General features: G+C 43.1%; 1 protein-coding gene across 2 annotated transcripts in view; it reads left to right on the top strand.

Moving 5' to 3' along the window:
- Positions 1-12,055, top strand: part of LOC142573119 (glycerol kinase 5) — a 227,708-nt gene extending 215,653 nt beyond the window's left edge. The window contains exon 17 of one of the 2 annotated variants that reach the window (XM_075682640.1): positions 3,860-12,055. In XM_075682640.1, coding sequence (XP_075538755.1) covers positions 3,860-4,029 — 170 coding nt within the window. In that variant the 3' untranslated portion in view covers positions 4,030-12,055. The remainder of the gene's footprint in view (positions 1-3,859) is intronic. The other variant, XM_075682641.1, reaches the window with a different exon arrangement.
- Positions 12,056-19,508: the final 7,453 nt, after the last annotated feature.

The raw sequence follows: 19,508 nt of genomic DNA, 5'->3' as shown, positions 1-19,508 counted from the left end.
TCAAGCATTGGTGTACCAAGTCGAACATATATCAGTCTATTTCTCCGACCACAAAGCTTCCTTCATGACTGTCAAGAACTGTTAGTTGAGTCTTTGTTAAAGGAATACGTGTGAAAAATAAAAAAAAATTCTGTGATAGCGCATACATGTGTTGCTCGATTTCTTTGCCTCAATCTATCGAAAAGGTGAAACAGCTTATTTGCTGCGCTCAAATTTCGCATTAGGAAGTAACGTAATCGTCGGCAATTTTTTTCGTAAGCAGTCATGTTAGACTGATGCACTTTTCTCAAGCAGTCATGTTAGACTAATTTAAATACTGTAAATAAACCCATATTCCTCGTTCTCGATGAGAAGCATTTCTTCCCTTCATCAACGTCCTCAGCGTGGATAAGTTGGACGACGGCATGGGCCAGCTACCTTCGAATTCATGCCGGACTACAATCTTCACCACGGATCACGAGCGATGGGATTGAGCCCCCAATCCTGACAGTAGACATAAGACAGAGTGATAATACTTCTACATCTATTTTATCGTCCTATCTAAGGTGTGTGCTTTTGTCCAACCTGCACATATGAGCCAATTAGCTTATTAACATATCGTATTGAGTTCATATTGTAATTCTAAGCAATAATTTCCAGTGAACTACGCACATTCCATTTCGTAATTGTGTTCGTACAGTCTACCTTTATTGATACAGTCCTCGCTGGACCGGCAGAGGCATCATAAATTTCTGCTCAGTCATACTTAAAATTACCAACTAATCAGTGTATACGTCAATCTTTATTCTTGTGAGTTCAAGGACATTTGTGCTTGTGGCATTATTCTCATGTGAAGTTCAATTAGTTTTTTTCCCTTTGGAAACAGTTATTGAGGTTTGTTTGCTTATAGCTTATGGGCAAAACAGCCAAAAGTAGCCATCATAATATACATAAAGTAGTACCGCTTACATTTTATGACCTTCTTTGTCACATTGTCAGGGATGGAAGTGCTGCGCCAAATGCGCCATCTTGTGCCAAAAGAATAATTTCGGATAGTTTTGCGGGATATTCGTGTTCATTGGCAACCACACAGCCATGTGTTGGCTGGTAGCATTTAGCCCTAGAAGCGAAGCTAAAGCAATCCGTTTCAGCGTCGGTGTCTTTGGAGTGTGGATTTGTTTGGTGGCGCATTGTAACTTGGCCGTAGGAAGCGAAAATCCTTTCTGTTATACTGTGCATTATGAATGTTTTATACAAGTCTTGCGCGTTTGCGTAATATGCGGACCAGCTACAGATGATTTCAACTGGCGCTCTTCTTATGGGGCAGTGGGGAAAGAAAGCTGTGCTCTCAGATGAATTAATAAGTTGTACGCTCTGTCGTTATACATTTTAGGGCACGCTTGTACGTCCTAAATTTCCATTGATTGATGGCAATGACCATGCGTGTACCGTTAATATATATTTTGTGTGGGCACTTCGTCCGTTACCGGGATGGTAGTGCGGCGCGTTAAGAATTGCGCTGCTTGGTTTTGTGTAAACTTCTTGACCAGAAATATCCGGTGGCAACCGTAATCATCACGCAAATTTGCACTCTTTAAGTGCTGTATATTCTGCACAACTGCACCATACAAAATTAGGACTTTTGCGGCTGCAGAATGCAAACCGAGGATGTGAAGTTTCTGTTTTAGTCTACCGTAGCGGCCGAATGGCGGTCGTTAAGGCTTGGGGAATACGCGAACGCCAGAAAATTTTAAGGAAGCATTGTTTGGCATTTGAAATATCGGTCTCTATTTTACAGCAACTTTATGCGGCAGCCCAAATAATCGAGCTTTCACAACATGTTGGTTGGCAACGCTGACCGGGAAGCCAGTGAACACTTTCATTCCTTTTATTCTTTTAATAAATTTTAGAGTTTTTCCCTTCGTTCATCTCACCAAATTATGTGGAATACTGGCAAACGTGCAATGGCCAACAAAGTAACTTCGCATTTATCCTTGGTACTTTGCTATGCCAAATGAATGTCACCAAGAAATTTAATAATGTAACGGAGGGCATGACACGAACGGTGTTCATTGTATGTTGATGAGCGTTCATGGCTGTCACAGTCAGTACTTCTTGTTTATTGTGCACAAATTCATCTACTTAGCTAACTCTTACCGAATCGACGAGACTTCAATGAAAATTATGTGGGGGATGTTGAAACATGAGTGATAACTAGATTTAAAGCAACATAGGATTTGCATTATCCGATACCCTTATCCAGTAAGTGAGATAATTAATGTTAGCTAATTAAACGTAAACATTTTCGCTTGTGCACAACGAAAAAAGAACTCTTGACTAGCATTAACAGAAGTCTGCCAACATACAATGGGTGCTGTTCACACAAATCTCTTGGTTAATTTTTTTTCTTGGCTACATTGAGTTGGCACATCCGGTATGCAACGTAATACTGTATTTACTTGTATAATGATCGCACTCGCGCAATGATCGCACCCCTGAATTTTGTCGTGAAAATTCAATTTTTTTCTTTCCCGCGTAATGATCGCACCCCGAACTAGCCGCAGCGGTATGTTGTGTGCCAAGTCTAGCTAATGATGATTGCGCTTACCATCTGTCGAATGCTACGGGAACGACTCTTCCAAGACATACCAAGCGGTCTGCATGGACCAAACATTCTTAAGCAGATGCCCCCCCCCCCCCTATCATTCATAACTTTCCGCACTTCGATGAAAAAAACAAAGCTACAACCAAACTTGCCTTGGCTTTATTATATGTAGGCTTTATAATGGCTGTGGTCAGCAACAACAAAAAAAGGCCCCTTGCGATTCTTGTCGTCTGCACTCATGGGCCTGCAACAAATTGCGATCGGCAGCGATAGTAGCCACCTTTACACTGATACATTAGTAGTGTACCCTATTCTTATGGCGACGCTTCTAACACAGCTAAGATATTCGCCCACCCTTAGTGGAAACAAATGCCGCAGTTTCCGCAGCATGCCCGCCATTTGTTTCTATGTCACTGGCAGCTAAGCACGCCCATCTCTGTTTCTGTCCCCTCAAAGTGGACATGGCTACGTTATTGCCGCAAACTTGCCAATATTAACGATATTATTCATTACTGAGGCAAAAGAAGCTGTTTCAATGCGCGTAATGTACTCATGAGAAGAAAGAAAATCACGTTCAGCGCGTTCGGTGTGCTCTGCCGGCTGCCATTTTTGTTTTGGCGTCCTACACTGTTACAGCCAGCGGCAGCCGTCTGTTTGTTGACCTGTTGTCACCCCGCAGCAAATGCGGGATGACAAAAACATTTTCTTTTCGTAATGTCGCACCCCTGAATTTTCGTCGAATGTTCTGACAAAAAAGTATGATCATTATGCGAGTAAATACGGTATTGGTTTCCGAGGAATGTATATGGGTTTCCTTTGACCAGTATATGACATTTTTTTTTCTTTATCGAACTTTCTTCCACCTTTCGGGCTTTCACAGAACTGATTCGCCATAACCTAATAGGGTTCTGCAAAGTCTAATAAAGAATATCTTTTCTTGATTTGCCTGCATTTCAGTCATGTTGAGCCTGACCTAGCATGCTCCAAAAAGGCATATCTTATGCTCCAAACAAACATTCACTGCTCCATACCTGCTCCAGCATGCCAAATTTGCTGGTCCCAGAGGTGCTCCAAAGCTCTCTTGGCCACTTGCGTCCCTGCACATTTTGAGCAATGATCTCAAGATGCTTCTTACATGTGCTTGAGTTTCAGATACCTCGAATCGTTCTCCAGTGCAGGGAATGAGTTTGCAGTTAGTGTTTTTATCGCTTCATACACTATAGTGTTTTCTTTTCGTGATTTATCGCAACTGGCTACTTTTACTCATACTTGCAGGATTTTGGAAAGACTTAGCTGAACTGCAGAGCCTGCAGCCCAAGGGTATTGTCTTCAAGCCAAGAGTTGAACGGGCTGCCTCCAGCCTGGCTCTCTTCAATGAATGGTGTCGAGCAGTTGAGCGCTTCACACGCTGGCATACCCCCACTGGCTCCTGGTGCTCAGCTTAAAAGAAGGGATTCGGGCCACATCTTTATTTTCGCGGGACATTTGCGAGGCAGTGATTATTGGTGAAGCAATTCTTCAACTTAAAGATGGTGTTTTACTGCAAGACGTTGGTTTAACCGCTGCGCATGATTTGATCTGAGAGACTCGCGATGAACTTTTGTGTTATGCTACACGACATGCTGAAGCAGCTGTAAATTGGGGCAAGAATTTATTATGAGCCCTCAATGTTTATATGTATAGTTCTATACATTGCAGGACAGTAACACTTTTATATGGTGGCATTTCAAGGATTTGCCATGACAGTGCAGTGCCAGTCACTGCTTTTTGTAATGTCATCCACAATCCAACGGGAAAATGCAGCAATGTGAATGAGCATTGATCGTTAAACAAGTGTTTAAGTACAATTATGAAGTAGTGTGATCGGTGTCCTATACAGGTTCAATACTCTTGTTTTAGGCTGTTTTTAAGAGCTCTATGTATGGTGCAATAAGCAAAGAGTGTGGTTTATGCAAACCATCAAATTCACTGCACTTTAGTGGTGTGCATGCATGGCGGCACACTTTTGTTTTGCCTCCTGAAACATTAAACTACTTTCTGTCTGGTAATTCTGGATGTTTGTCAGAAGTTGTTTTGAGTTTAGCAAAAGCATTTGAAGAAAGAAGTGTCATGGCAGCCACATTGATCGCTGTTTACTATTCCACTTTTGCTCCGTAATGAGTAAGTGTGACACAAAGCGGGTGTACATACTATGGTAACAGTAAAGTTTGGCCGTGTTGATACAGTGACACTTTTTGCATGAGAACAAATACAAGTATTTTCTGCCGTGTGCAGCATGATAAAATTGTTGCTCAATGTAATGCGTGTCATTCTCTGCCTAACTTCTTGACAAAGATCCGGAAGAAACACTTATAATGGATTCTTGATGTCTCAACTGTAACTTTGTCACCTTCCTTCACACTGAATAATTGGTGGCACTGCTCTTGTATAACTTTTTTATGGGGAAAGGTGGATATGCATTCACCAGTGAGAGAAGCTATTTTATTACATCTGAAAATACATACCTGCACACAAAAGTTCTTAAAAATGTGGCAGTGTATGACTAGGGAAAGTTGTGTATGTTAAAGTAATGAAGATTGTGAACTTTATGGTGCAGTTAGTCGACAGGCTACCTGAAGAGAAAATATTTTGCTGAAGAAAGTGTTCATCTAACACAATCATTCCAGTTTATGTAAAAATTATTGGAAGCTGGTGTTTATTTGTACAGAGTGGTCCTTTATGAAAGGGAACACGCGAGCGCGTGGCCCGTGCTCTGTGGAGGCTGCTTAGAGCGCCAGCGCGTCCGCTTGTGGCGTCATATATTGGTGGCCAGAATAACCAGGCGTGGCCATTAGGTCTGCTAGAATTAGCTGGACCCCTCCCCCCTCCTTGTATGACTGTTGCGCAAGGAAAGGGGCCTGCAGCGCAACGTCTGCTGCTAGCAAACCGCATTGGGTACGCAAGCGCACTGGAAACGTGGAAGCGCGAACATACACCCGGTAGTTATTAGGTACTCCTGGTATACTATATTAATGCGTGAGGATTCTAGGGCTACTTCCCTGGGAACTTTGTCTGTCCATCCATTTTTCTGTCTGTAACGCGTGACACGAAACACTGCATGCATAGGTATACATGAGGTCCTATGGAGGTGTGTATGAGAAGGCCTTGTGACTACGTATGACTAATGAGATTGATAATTTTGACTGTATATAGTGAGTACTGAGAGGTATAAGTGTAGGTAAGGTTATTAAAGAATAATAAGATTAGTTACGATAAAATTAAGTGCAATGGCAAATATTTGAGGGTCATTATATAGAATACTAAAGCTAGTTAAAATCAATTTATGCTAAATTATTAGACTAATCAAAAGTTACTAAGGTTAAATCATTGAGCCTAACCTAAAATTAAGGGTACCTTGAGATTAGTTAGCACTATTTAAGTCATCTTAATCATAATTTACAGATACACACGTATTTATCATAACATTATGGTTAATTAAGTAATTAAGGAAATGTCAGTATAAATAACTAAGCATGAACAATAAACAAAATAATTACGTTTATTTACCTAAGCTAAGGTTTCACCTGCGTGCACTTCTCTCCTAAACCACTCCGAATCAGGTGAGGTCTATTCATGTGATTGGGGGAGTGGGTAGCCAGGGCTCTGTACTGCAAAAAGTATGCAGAAACTCTACTGGAGTTGTCAAAGTTGTCCCCAAATTTCAATTTGGCTCACTACCAAATTTGAGTTGGTCCACCCTCAAAAGCAAGTTGGCCCGCCTCCAAATTTCTCCAAATTTGAAATTGTCCCACTCCCAAAATTTCAAGTTGGCGCACCCCCAAATTTTTTTGACCTACACCTAAATTTAAGCTAGTCCACCCCCAAATTTCAACTTGGCCCACTACAAAATTTCACGTCGGCCCACCCCCAACTTTTAAGTTAACAGACCCCGAAATAAGTGGCCCACTCCCAAATTTATGCTGGCGTACACCCAAATCTTATGTTGGCCCACCACTACTATAGGCTTTCCCATGCATTTTCTGTGGGCCCTATGTATCTCTATGGTCATTCTCTCTAATATTTTTTTTTTCAATTGTTCCTCATCGCCTATAACCCGCCGTGGTTGCTTAGTGGCTATGGTGTTTGGCTGCTGAGCACGCGGTCATGGGATCGAATCCCGGCCATGGCGGCCGCATTTCGGTGGGGGCGAAATGCGAAAACACCCGTGTACTTAGATTTAGGTGCACCCCAGGTGGTCGAAATTTCCGGAGTCCTCCACTACGGCGTGCCTCATAATCACAAAGTGGTTTTGGCACGTAGCACCCCATAATTTTTTTTACTATTATGATTGTTAAATGTAACTTCACACATTACGAATTTTTGTGCAGATACAAGGCATTGCACTTATACTTAGGCATTACACAAGGAATGCTCACTCATTAAATATGCTGGGAGTGCTTATTATCTAGCGGGCATATGTTGGTCCTTCCACGTTTCGAGTGTGCTAGCGTACTAAGTGCGGTTTAATAGCAGCAGACGCTGCGTTACAGGCCCCGTATGTTGCTCATCCACCTGGCGTGGCAGGCAGTCCACAGCCGCTTGCCTATCAACCGTGTCTGCTTATTCCGCACGCCAATAGATGGCACCGCAAGCGGACGTGCTTCTCCTTGCTGCCTGCTGCTGGCGCTCTAAGCAGCCTCCGCAGAGCACATGCCATGCGCTCGAGTGTTCCCTTTTGTAAAGGGCCACCCTATACTCATTCCATATTTGCTGGCTTGCTGTGATTATGGATGGTTGGACGGAGATGAAAGTGTGATAATGTTGTAATAAGCATTGTGGTCATGTTATTTGGAATAGTGCGTGAAGCGCTCAAGGCAGGATGCTGTGCTGATACATAGATCCAGCCGAACCAAACTTTGTTGTATTTATTTTTGGTTCTGCTACCTGCTCTTGTAATATTGGTTGTGAATAATGATTTCTCCTGCTGCCTTACTGCACTTAGACAGCTGCTGAGAGGAGCAATCTCTAATCAGGGCAGCTGCAGCAGTGTACTTTGTACTCATATGTTTAAGGTTTTGCATTCTGAGCTGTGAAGAAGGAATGTTGTCTCTAGTATGACTACATGTTAGCAGCTGTGAGTAGGCAAGCAAAGTCTTGCTGGAGTGATGTTTGCCTGCAGTTGTGGCTCGTTCTTGAACCCTTCCACTGTTTGTTTGTCACAGCCACATGAACTGGACAAGATAGTGAAGCCACGGAAAATACAGAAAAAGTTTTTTTGTCTTTAATTGAAATGCCAAAATCAGAAAGCAAGCAGAAATGAAAGGTGACAAACAGGCAATTTCTTGCTGTGGGAACTGAACCCACATCCTGCACATTACGCGTGAGATGCTCCACCAATTGAACTATAGAGACAGCAGTTAGCAAGTCCACATTCTTGGGTATTTATGCATGTGCACGAGATCTCACCCTAGGAGTGTTAGCCAGCACTAATGATGGCCATGGCAGCAGATATAGAACACCTTTCAAGTGGTGAACTTAATGGTAGCCTTTCTTGGCAATATTGTGTAAACGAGTACATATTTAGTTGCTCAATTTGCAACTCACTCAAAGGCACTGCGAGTAGGTTTGGTTGTTTATAGCCTTGCGGATTTGGCATGCAATCAGTTTTACTGTACTTTAGAGTGAATTGGGCCTTACTTCATTTCTTCTGTGCTTTGCAGTAGTTCACTGCTCACTTCTCATACTGCAAGACTGAATATGCATGCTATGTCTGCTCTTGTTAAATGTATTCTTGCTTTCTATGCAAGTGTTACATTTGTTGGTAGTGTAGTGAACAATTATTGCTCACTGCTTGTGGTCTCACACAAATAAGGGTGTTCCAGAGTCAAGCATTCTGATCTTAGAAATGTGTCCTTGACTATTTGAAAATCAGGTGAAATTATGGGTAAATGCATGTTTGATATGTCATGCAGTTTTGTTGCTTCAACAATTACATGGAAGGGTATTGTTGTGCCAGTGGAGTTTCACCGTAGCAGTGTCGTATATTCCAGCAGCCACTGATATGTTAACAAGTTGGAAATAGTTTGACTTTGGAGGTGGTTCTTGGACTTGGCTATTCATTGTGCATAACATTTATCACAGTTATACAAGAGATCACTGTACAATTTCATAACAAAAAAGGGCAAGAGGTTCAGTGACCATTTCAATATGACAGTTGCCTTTCTGTTACCATGCTTTACTTATTCAAGGACCCCTCACCATGTTTGGCCATTTTAAACAGCCAAACGTAGTGTATGCAATGGACACTGGCGAACGCTGACCTCCATGGAAACAGCAGAAATTTGAACCAAACACCGCGTGCCTTTCAAGGCTACGGCAGTTAGTGCGATCTGTTACTTCACTAGACAATTAGTTTAAAGACATAATAGCGCTTAAAAACAGAACGTATGCGAGTCTTAGCTTCAATCTGTGCCGTAGCATGAGGGAAGTCCTCTCGTTTTGTCTGGTTGTTGCCACGTAGTGATATCGCGCGTGCAGAAAGCGATCCAAACATACGCACGCTGAAGAATCCATTTCAATGTAGTGCTCAAGCAGCCAGACAACAGCGCAGGTGTTCTGTTGCAGAGTGTGTGAAATCAAGCGCAGGGTGAAGCTAGACAAACGCAGTTGTGCACGTGCGAGACCTTCACCAAAAGTGCACTGCCCAGCATGAACGCGCAAGGAAAAAAAACTGAAAGGTGGATTTCGGGATGTATACGTGACACGATCCTCTCACTCCACTATGGGAGAACTCAGGGAACGAGTTTTGCTTGCAAGGCTAGACGGAACAAGTGGTGAAGCGTCTAATTGGCAATGAAGCTTGCTTCCTGAAATCATATGTTTGGGGCACTTCGAGTGCTTCTCTCTGCTAGTAATGTACCAATTAAACAAAATTCTTGTGGTAAACCGTTTCTTGAGGGCACGTAAAAACTTGCGATTGGGTCAGGTGAGCGATCCTTTAATAATTTACTCCCTGAAGCATTGAATTAGCATTAGTTTGATGCATAAGTGCGTCCTTACTGTGTAGTTTAGTGCACTTTATTGCTTTTCTGTCTTGAACTTTTTACCAGCGAAGATAACAGTTTCAACATTTGTTATTAACACTATTAACCTGTACTGTTGTTGTAATATTCATGCTCTGCAGGCTGAAAATGTGCGCCTACGATTACTTCATACACCAACAGTCACTGTACTATTTTCCGATCACTCCATTGGGTATAGTTTCTCAGAAGAAGGTTCTTGCGTTGTAGGTGATGACTTTTTTCCTGTGTATATGTGGCGATGGTATGGCCTGCGGTTTAGCCAGGTGTTGTGTGAGCTGTGTAGTTTCTCTTGCTGTATTGGTGCCAAACTCTATTAACGCAATGATCCTTCTCTTCCAAAGTCTATTAGCATTGTGACGCTCGTTATGCGTATATTAATTTAATGATCGGATGGCAGCTTTAAATTTGCCCTATTTTCAGTCAGTCTTGACTATTTCTGTATTTGCTGCGCATGGGTTTTTAGCACACCGAAGGAAAGCTCACAATGTTTTAAAATGTGGAGCAGCCTTTTTTTTTTGTAGTACGAGCTTGCTGTTTTATGTCTGGTAGACAAAGTTTATGGCGCAATATATGTTCATAGAAAGAGCAAGGACCTGTGAAATTAGGCTGTTCATTACGATCAAAACATCTAAAAATTTAAGCGCCTAATTCGGCCCAATTATAGGAAGCTCGGAATGTTCTGATATTTTTTGTTAAGCACCTCGTCTGTGTGTGTCATTGAAAGAACACCCTGTAAAATAAAATTTTGTGTCTTACATTGTCAGATTGAAACCACAAAACAAATGCGAGCAAAGCCTAGATAGCAAACCTGGGGAAAAATGGGAAGCTTTTAAGCAAGCTGCTTAATACCTTTGCCGCGTGTGCACTCTCAGTAATGCTTATCAAAAGCTACTGCTGTTGAATTTAACGAGATCTCAGTAGTACAATACTGAAAGAAGTTTCACTACCACTGCCACAGATGATGCCATTAGTGGTAGTCTTAGGGGACTGAGTCGCAACTTGCTCGAGTACGTTGTAGAATATGTTTACTTGATTTTTCTTTTATAAGGAGCCTTTTTCCTTGCCACGTAGACATATGTAGAACTAGTAGACAATAAGAGCATACAGTGGTGACTAGGTCAAGGAGGCACAAATGCATCTATTGCTGCACTAATACTTGATGTGCTTCTAATTTCCTCAAGTACCCACCAACGGTTTCTTCCCCTTTTCACAACTTCATAATCAGTAAGAAATCGGCTTAAAGTATTCCATAGCACATGAGGCATATGGTGTGTACTGTGCGCTATTTATTTCACTAGCAAAACAAACAATACAACAGGCGTCGGCATTCAACTTAATGTCGCCTTGAGCCTTATTACTGTGGAAAAATGTCGATAACTGCAAATATCAATTCACTGCCATTACAGGTGCACACAATGTGAGAGGTGAGATTGACCTATTTAAGAGAAGTTTACAAGCCTTAATTGCCAAATAGAGTGGCATACTGTTCTGGAAACACCACAGTGAAAATTTTCTCTCGTTGAGGCACAGCTGGAACTATATTGCGTGCAGCCGATAGTGTGTCCCAGCTAACGTTCGCCGAGCTGTTCAACGAAAAGAAGTATTAAAAAAAACATAGTACCAGGTAATATCTTGAGACATACGGTGTTCGTCAGAAGTAGGACGACGAAACACCGTTGGTCCTAGGATCGTATCTCGCACCGTGTTTTTCTAATATTTTTTTTCGTTCAGCAGCTTGGCTAATGTTAGCTTGGACGCATAAGTTCAGTTACAGTGATTAGTTACGATTGACAGTGCTTGCATAGCAGAGGTGCACAATATTTCGGTTAGAAAATGACAACATGGTGCTATCAACATCTAATAGCGAAAATTCTGTGAATTATCATCACAGCTGGCTGTAGCCTCGAAAGGTATATTGTTAAGGGAAATGACAAAAAATTTGGCGACTGCACATCGCTTGCATGATACTTTGAGTTAATGGTTACCTGACAGTCTTGTTCTTAGCTTGAGAATATGTCTTGCATGTTTTTGTCAACATATGTTAAATTTATATGTTACCCGAACAGGCTGGTCCTCATTGTCCTTATTGTTTAGCTACGACTGACCACCACCACCACTGAAATATCAGAGAAAGGATATTGATGTGTTCTGTTCAGAATATATTGAACCTGCTTGTCGAGAATGCTGTGATGACACGATGTCTTGAGCGAAATATGTGCAATATGTTTGTTAACAGTCAACTCTGTAGCATCGGTTCAGCCCTTGTGTGCTTCCATTTACAACTTTGGTGTGTTACATTCCTGCGTCCGTATTGAGGCATGTTGAAATATGTAATTACTATCCCATCCTGTATGGTCGGCAAATTCTGTGATTTAATACATATGCAAAAAGAAACATCGACTGACTTTTCCTTCTGGTTTTCTGTCTTTTTGAGCATCCATGAAGTGCCTTTCGTTGCATTTTCCACTATCTGTGCCCAGTCCAAGTCGGATTAGCGACGTGGTTACCCGGAAATAGTAAAAAAAATTGTTGCTTATGAAAACTCTGCCGTTGCGTCAGATATAGCCGTTACTTTTAGACCACAGTGTTCCAAGTGGCAGCTAAAACTTTATGAAATTCGCGTGTTTTAGGCAAGCCCATTGGTGCAGCTCCTTCGATGCAAGTGAAATAAAAAAAGGCGCAGTTCCGCCCGAAATGCGATGCATTGATGGATAGCGACTGCAATTTATTAGGCAAACCACGAAGTAAAGCTCGTAGCTTTATCGGCCTTATAAGTTGCAGTAAGTATTCGCTTAAAGTAACAAGCACTGGGTCACACCCGCGTTCAGGCAGCCATCAACGAGCTCACTCGATGACTGCGAAACAGTCGCTGTTGCAACGGTGGCGTGATTAAGAGCACTGGCAGCGGAGAGTGAAAGCTTAATGCTTCCTTTCACTTCATTACGTCTCCGAAACGAGATTACGCGACATAGCTCCAATTGCGCTCTTTCTGGCTACCTCGTTCCCCCATGCACCAACTCGCCCTGCAAGGAGTGCTTCTAAACTCCAATGCTAGATACGGAGGAAAACGCCGCGCATCAAAAAAAATTACCGACGATTACGTTACTTCCTAATGCGAAATGTGAGCGCAGCAAATAAGCTGTTTCACCTTTTGGATAGATTGAGGCAAAGAAATCGAGCAACACATGTATGCGCTATCACATAATTTCTTTTTATTTTTCACACGTATTCCTTTAACAAAGACTCCACTAACAGTTCTTGACAGTCATGAAGGAAGCTTTGTGGTCGGAGAAATAGACTGATATATGTTCGACTTGGTACACCAATGCTTGATTCTCAAAGACGAGATCTATACAAGTGCCTCGCGAGGTTGTCACAGCCGTGGGGGAAGCAGAGGCTAAGCGCCGCCGCCGAGAAGACCCTGCCGTTCGCGCCGCCGAAGCGGAGGCTCATCGCCGCCGTCGAGAGCAACCAGCAGTAAGCGAGGCTGAAGCAGAAGCTCATCGCCGCCGCCGAGAAGACCCTGCAGTTCGCGCCGCCGAAGCGGAGGCTCATCGCCGCCGTCCAGAGCAACCAGCAGTAAGCGGAAGCGGAGGGGGGCGGCGTGTACACCCAGCGGCAAACGATGGGGGCAGAAGCGCGCGCAGCAAGCGGACAACACAATAAAGGGAGGAGGGAAGAGATAGCAGCGACTGACTGATGCCGCTGACGGCGATAGTGAGTCAACCCCAGCTATCCGCCACACAAGAACAGGGGGGGGGGACCCTTTCCTCCTCTTTCTGCATGGCGGCGACGGTGTTCTATGCAGTCACGTTATCTTGACTCTCTAGCGGCGTCAGCGGCATCCAGCGGTATCAGTCGGTCGCTGCTAGCGCTGGGGGGATGAAAGGGGGGCGGAGCTGGTTACGAGGCCGATGACGACGCCGACGACGACGCCGACGACGACGCGAAACCCAGGAACGGACGCCAAAGAGCTGCGCTCTAAAAAAGCCATCATCCTCGGATCACCCTATTTCCTTAATACGCACCCACAAAATAGGGCACACGATATTATCTTATCGCATTTGGACTTTATACGGAACATCATGGCGATGAAGCTGGCGCTAGTTTGCCTGTAGCGACCATTTGGTTGCTAGCTCAAAAATTTAAGGGATACTTAGCTAGCCGTTCGTGGATGAATGTGCAAGCACTGGATCACCGCGCGATGCTTCTGCTTTTTCAGTCGTCTCAACTTCGCCTTAATTGACACCAAAAGTCGCCTTCCACCAAAGGTGGTGGGTTCGATTGCCTTAATTCTACCTTAATTAACGTGCCTTAATTCACCTTAACACCAAAGTTCATGGATTCAACTACCTCCCATCGAAAGGTCGAGGATTCGACTCCCACCAAAGTAGCGGGTTCGAGTACCATCATGTGGTCGCGCTGATGTCGACCACTACGCCGCATCTTCCGCCTTATGAGCCATTTAAATGCGTCCCGCAAAACCCGCCGAGCGTTCCTAGCAAACATGCCATGAGATGCCCGGGATTAAAGGTTGGCACTGGCCTGACGGTGGGAGTTACGGTGGGAGACGTTCGGTCGCCAACATAGGACCTTACTACTTTTGCCAATCGAGCTAACACAGTGTCGATAAACATTAAAATATTGGTTGATCCCTATTTCAGAGGAACGGGTCATAACTCGCTAGTGAAAAATGCATTCTAAGAAGCAGTGGGCAGCTTCGTTGCACATTCACAAGTAGAAGTCCATAAATCTGCACAGCCTTTTATTAATTACAATTACGCTTGAAGGGCTAACCAATGAGAGCAGTACCAAACACGTGCGGCCTGTGCTGCTCCGCAGCGTGTTAGCAAGGAGGCTACCAGCTAGGCGTCATAACGTCCGACGTGACGGTGAATGCGTATGCGCGGAAAATGCGCCGTTATGCCCCAACCACTGGCACGCGCCGAAAGCTTCGGCGCGCGCTGGCAAGCGAACGCGTCGCTTCGCTTCGGCTGGAGGGAAAGGGCGCGCAACCACTGGAGACAAGCTCCGACGCGCGCCGAAGCTCGCTCCTCGGCTGCGGCGCACTGTTGCTGGACTATTCCGTCTTCATCCGTCAAAGTCCGGCCTAAAACAGCCTGCTGTAAACTAAGCTTGAAACAATAAGGTTGTGATCTGTATGTGCTTTTAGATACAAAAAACACGTTTGCATAATGAATATACACCTGCCGCAACAGTTCGTTTTTATTTTTGAAGTAACAATAGTGTACAAAATATCGACATCAGCGCTCGCGCGTCGTCTGTCTGCGAGATCGCTTTGCAAACACCTGCACGACGATGCCATATATCAAAAACTGTTGTACCATTTCATTTTTTGGTAGCTTATTGCACAGCCAACTATGTAAGAATTAGGCGTGCAATGGTATAACTGAAAAGAATCTGTGTTGGAAATATTGCCACGTAGTAGTGACGGTAAATAAATAGTGCCGGCCCAATCGCAACGATAGCGGCGAGCAATGTCGGCAATCGTAGAAAATCTCATCTGCGGGTCAAGCGCGTCGGTTTGCATACGTCAGTCGTCGAAAGTTAGAGCCTATTCGCTGGTGCCCGCGCGCCTTCCAGAAACTACAACACAATTCGTGTCGCGTATGCAATCAGATTAGCAAGGTTCGTCGACAACAGACAGAACCATCGATAACATTCGCGAAACTTCCGATACGTTCAGGCGCATCCTGCACCGAGCGATAACGTTTTAACATTTTTTAGCCGGTGAAATACGGTAACCGGATACAGATAAAGCATCCGTGTCAATATAATTGTGCTTGTTGGTGCATGAGAGAAACGTGAAAAAGTGGCTTCTGAGAAAATCAGCAAAACAGAATTGAAACACCTGTAGCACTCACAAAAAAAAAAAAAAAACTAGAATAGCTAAAATGTATGTAATTCGTATCTTGTCTCCCCCCAATTCTTGATTCTGCCAAATCTAGCCCATGGAGCACCTCTATTATTCTAGGTTGTTTTGATGCATCAACACCGCATCTGGAGGCCTTCACATTGAGTTTATTGCTACAAAACATTTTCACAGTGTAAGGGCCATGTTCTATTGTAACTGGTTTCCACATATCAAGTTTGCCTTTCTTTACATTAATGAAATGACATACCGTCAGATAATACAAGCTTGAGAATTAGAGGGTTTTAATAGGAGTCTTTCGTTGCCCTTTGCCAAGTCGTACTATTGAAGCACTTATTCGCATGTATGGGAGCAGCTCATTTGCATAGTATAAGAAATATATAAACAGGTTATTTTCACAATTTATACACTTCGTCACCACAAAAAGAAAAATTGCAGTTTATTGTTTTCAGCCTGCTATGATGTCTTGACTGAGAAAGATATATTCAATTTGTTCTGCGAGGCACGCAATAATTGCTGTGGCATATTTTATTGCACAAAACTGCATACAGTAGCCAGCCATTATTAAAACTCAGAAGAAGTTAATAGCACAATGCATATGATCAGGCACATAGCATATTATTGCACTTTCCTAATTCATGCCAGAACGACGACCACAGGCGTCCTTCTCTAACAAGCTCAGCATCCATCGTGCCTCCTAACCTCCCTACCTTTCATTTATCATTTTCTCTCTCTCTTCTTAATTCATGCCCTTTTTTTAATTGCACAAAAGCTACTGCACTAAAATAGTATACTAGTACATACTTAAAAAGCACAATTTTATACTACGATAATAATCAATCATTCAAATTTTCATTGTAGTGCCCAGGAACAGCTAAAGAGCCTTTGTACTGGTGCACTTAACGAGCTTTAAGGAATGTATAATGTCATGGACCACCTTATACAGGAACAAAAGGTGCGATTAATTAAGACGAATCTAGAGGTGCGAGTTAAAGTATATTTGAGAAGGCTCAACTGTGGTTGCCAGAATGGCAAAAGTGGTGCTTGAAGATAGACATTTTATTCTGGATTCGTTCAATGAGGTCAGAATTAGATTTGCTCATTGCACCCCCCCTCCTACAGAGGCATACTCTAGTAGTTGGAGGCACACAGCAGAATTTCAGAAACACAACAGGTGAGTGGAAATCATGCAATATACGGCAAGCAATTCCAAGAGCGTGAAGGGCATCTTGTGTAATTATCTATGTGAAGAGAAGCTTAGCATTTTGTCGAAGTACACACCAAGATGTTTCATTTCATCGACCCTAAGGAGTGGAGCATCACGTAGGGTGTATCAAAATTTCACATGGTGCGTTTTGTGCATATAACTTAATGCCATAGTGTTGGAAGCATTTAAGAGTACTTATTTTTTCTGCACCAGTTTGAGAGTGAAAAAATGTCTTTTTGGAAGTCGATGCAGTGGTGAACACTGTTGACAGTCTGAAATAGTTTTTAAGTTGTCGGCACACAAAGTCATGCTGTTCATTTATTAAAATGCTCTTAGCACTAACAGAAAGCGAGGAATCCCATATCGATTCAAACACCTGACGCACTGAAGAGGATAGATATAGGTCGGCAGTTAGTAACTGCACATCCAGCACCTGATTTGTGCATGGGCAATGCTCATGCTACCTTCAGAGTGCTAGAAGAGGTACTAGACTTTAGGGAACTATTGAAGATGCTTGTGAGAATGAGGAACAAGTATGCTTCCATACGTCTTAACCCTTTCAGACACCACTTTATCCCGTTGATTGAAAAGTTGCTTTCACCACATCTCTTGCATACTCAGAATCGTAGAAAGTGTACAGCTGCAGCAAATATTAAGAATTTTCAATTGTTTAGCGAGTTTTGTCAAGTTTACAAAATTTTGACTCCATGCGAAAACTCACTACAGGAACACAAAATATGAGAACATGTACTATATCGTGTTTTGAAAAGCTTGAAAAGCACTTATCCAGCCACTTGACAATTATGCCTGGTGCACGACATTGTAAAAAACAATGAAAGAAGTCAACTCGCTACATACGACGTACTGACACAGAGTAACAACACCCAGCCGTCTACCTTCCCACTCATTTTGTTAAAACATTCTGCACGTTATTCAAAATTGCAGCACAGTTTCAATAATAAGTGTTTCAAGATGTATGAAACACATTTTAAATACCATTACTTTCATCAGTGCTTTTGCTATTGATGCACGCTCCTGCTGTGCCCAATTGTGTAGACAGCGTCTCAAAGGGTTAAGCTCTGTGGAGGAAATACCATCAGCACCACAAGAAAGGGAAAGTTTAAGGCAAAGTTTAAGGCAAAGTTTAAGGCACATTATATACTTGGAAACGAGGTTTTCATTGACTGTTAGCATACACTGCGCCAGACTGAGAAGGAAGGTTACTTGAAGCATATTTCACACCATATAGCAAACAGAAATGTTCTGCAAAGGCATCAGCAGTGTTCGAGACAACACCACTATTTTCATGAAGAAGACGTACATCTTTGGCACTCTTTTTAGAAGGGAGAGCCCACAAAGCTCCAGAAATATTTTGAATTATGTGTCACGCTAGCTTCAACACAATCAACGTGGTCAAAGTGATGATTCTAATAATAACAATAATAATAATAACAACAATAATAATCTTAGTGGTAACTTGGCACACTAGACTAAAAAGAAGGCTGATGCCTGTATGTTAGAGCATCTGATAACCAGCCATCTAGAGCAGGAATTTGCAGGATGCAGAAGACACTTCCTTCCTCTCCATGTGCACACACACTTGCTCAATAACACAGCACGGCACACACGCACACATTTCACAGGTGCACAACACACACGAGTGCCAATTCAGTCTGGTTCCAAGGAAGGAGAATCCAAATCGCCAGGGGGGTGGAGAGAAAGCTCTGCATGCCAGATATAATCATGGAGTTGTGGTGTCGGGCCATAGAGGCGCGATGAGGGCTCAGACTGTGCTGACCACTTGTTCAGACGAACTGAAGAAATATTAGTGCTGTCCAGAGAGTCGTCAAGCACCCTGCAGTATAGACTAGTGCAATGTTGCGCTGGTATTGCAGGGTGTGCTACTTGAGGGGTTTGAGGCAATCCTCGAAGGCTGGCATGAGCTTGTGACAACCGAAAAGACGGGAGTAAAGGGTGCGTATTGTCCGGCGCTGAACAAGCTTGAGTTTGTTAGCGTCGCGAGTTTGGTACGGGAACTATACTGATGAGCAGTACTCAAGTCGTGACAGAATGATAGAAGTGTAGAGTGCTCGGAAAACCTTAGGTCATCAGGGAAGGGAGACACGCGACACAAACCCAAGAAAGGACCGGTGCTTACATACAGTGCTGGTGACATATGCGGAAAAGTTGAGAGAACAGCTAAATGCTACTCCCAGAATGGGAAGGGCCCGAACAGTCTTTATAGAAGTGCCTCCAAGGAAGAAGGTTGGACGTGCAGCAGTTTCGTTGTGGCTGATACGCATGGCAGCACTTTTTACAGTGCTACTACAAAGTTTGATCCCAGTCGTTCACCTTTACGGAATGTATTTATTGTAAGCACATATGCTGTGCATCGGCATATTGTTGTTGTGGAAGCGTTAACTTGTTAATCAAACACATTCTGCGCAGATGCATTAGTAACTTGGTTTTGAGTAGATCTTTGTCCTGACTACAATTTATAGTATCGCAGCAAGAAACATTTTAGTAGAAGCTGAAGGGATTCCAGCAGTTTAAGCATACTGACTGCACAAAACACTGACGACACCTTTTCACCTTCCCCACAATGCACTCACACCATCTACACTTTCCATAAGCAAAAAGTGAGATAAAAAATCAATTACAGTTTCATTGACTCAGTACTTGCTGCTTCTGAAGCGGGCATCGAAGCAATCGTGGTATACGCTGCTACACGCATAGGTCTTGCATGATGCAGGTCCTGCTATG

Source organism: Dermacentor variabilis, chromosome 2, assembly GCF_050947875.1.
Source record: "Dermacentor variabilis isolate Ectoservices chromosome 2, ASM5094787v1, whole genome shotgun sequence".
NCBI lineage: Eukaryota > Metazoa > Arthropoda > Arachnida > Ixodida > Ixodidae > Dermacentor > Dermacentor variabilis.
This window is presented reverse-complemented; position numbering and strand designations above follow the sequence as displayed.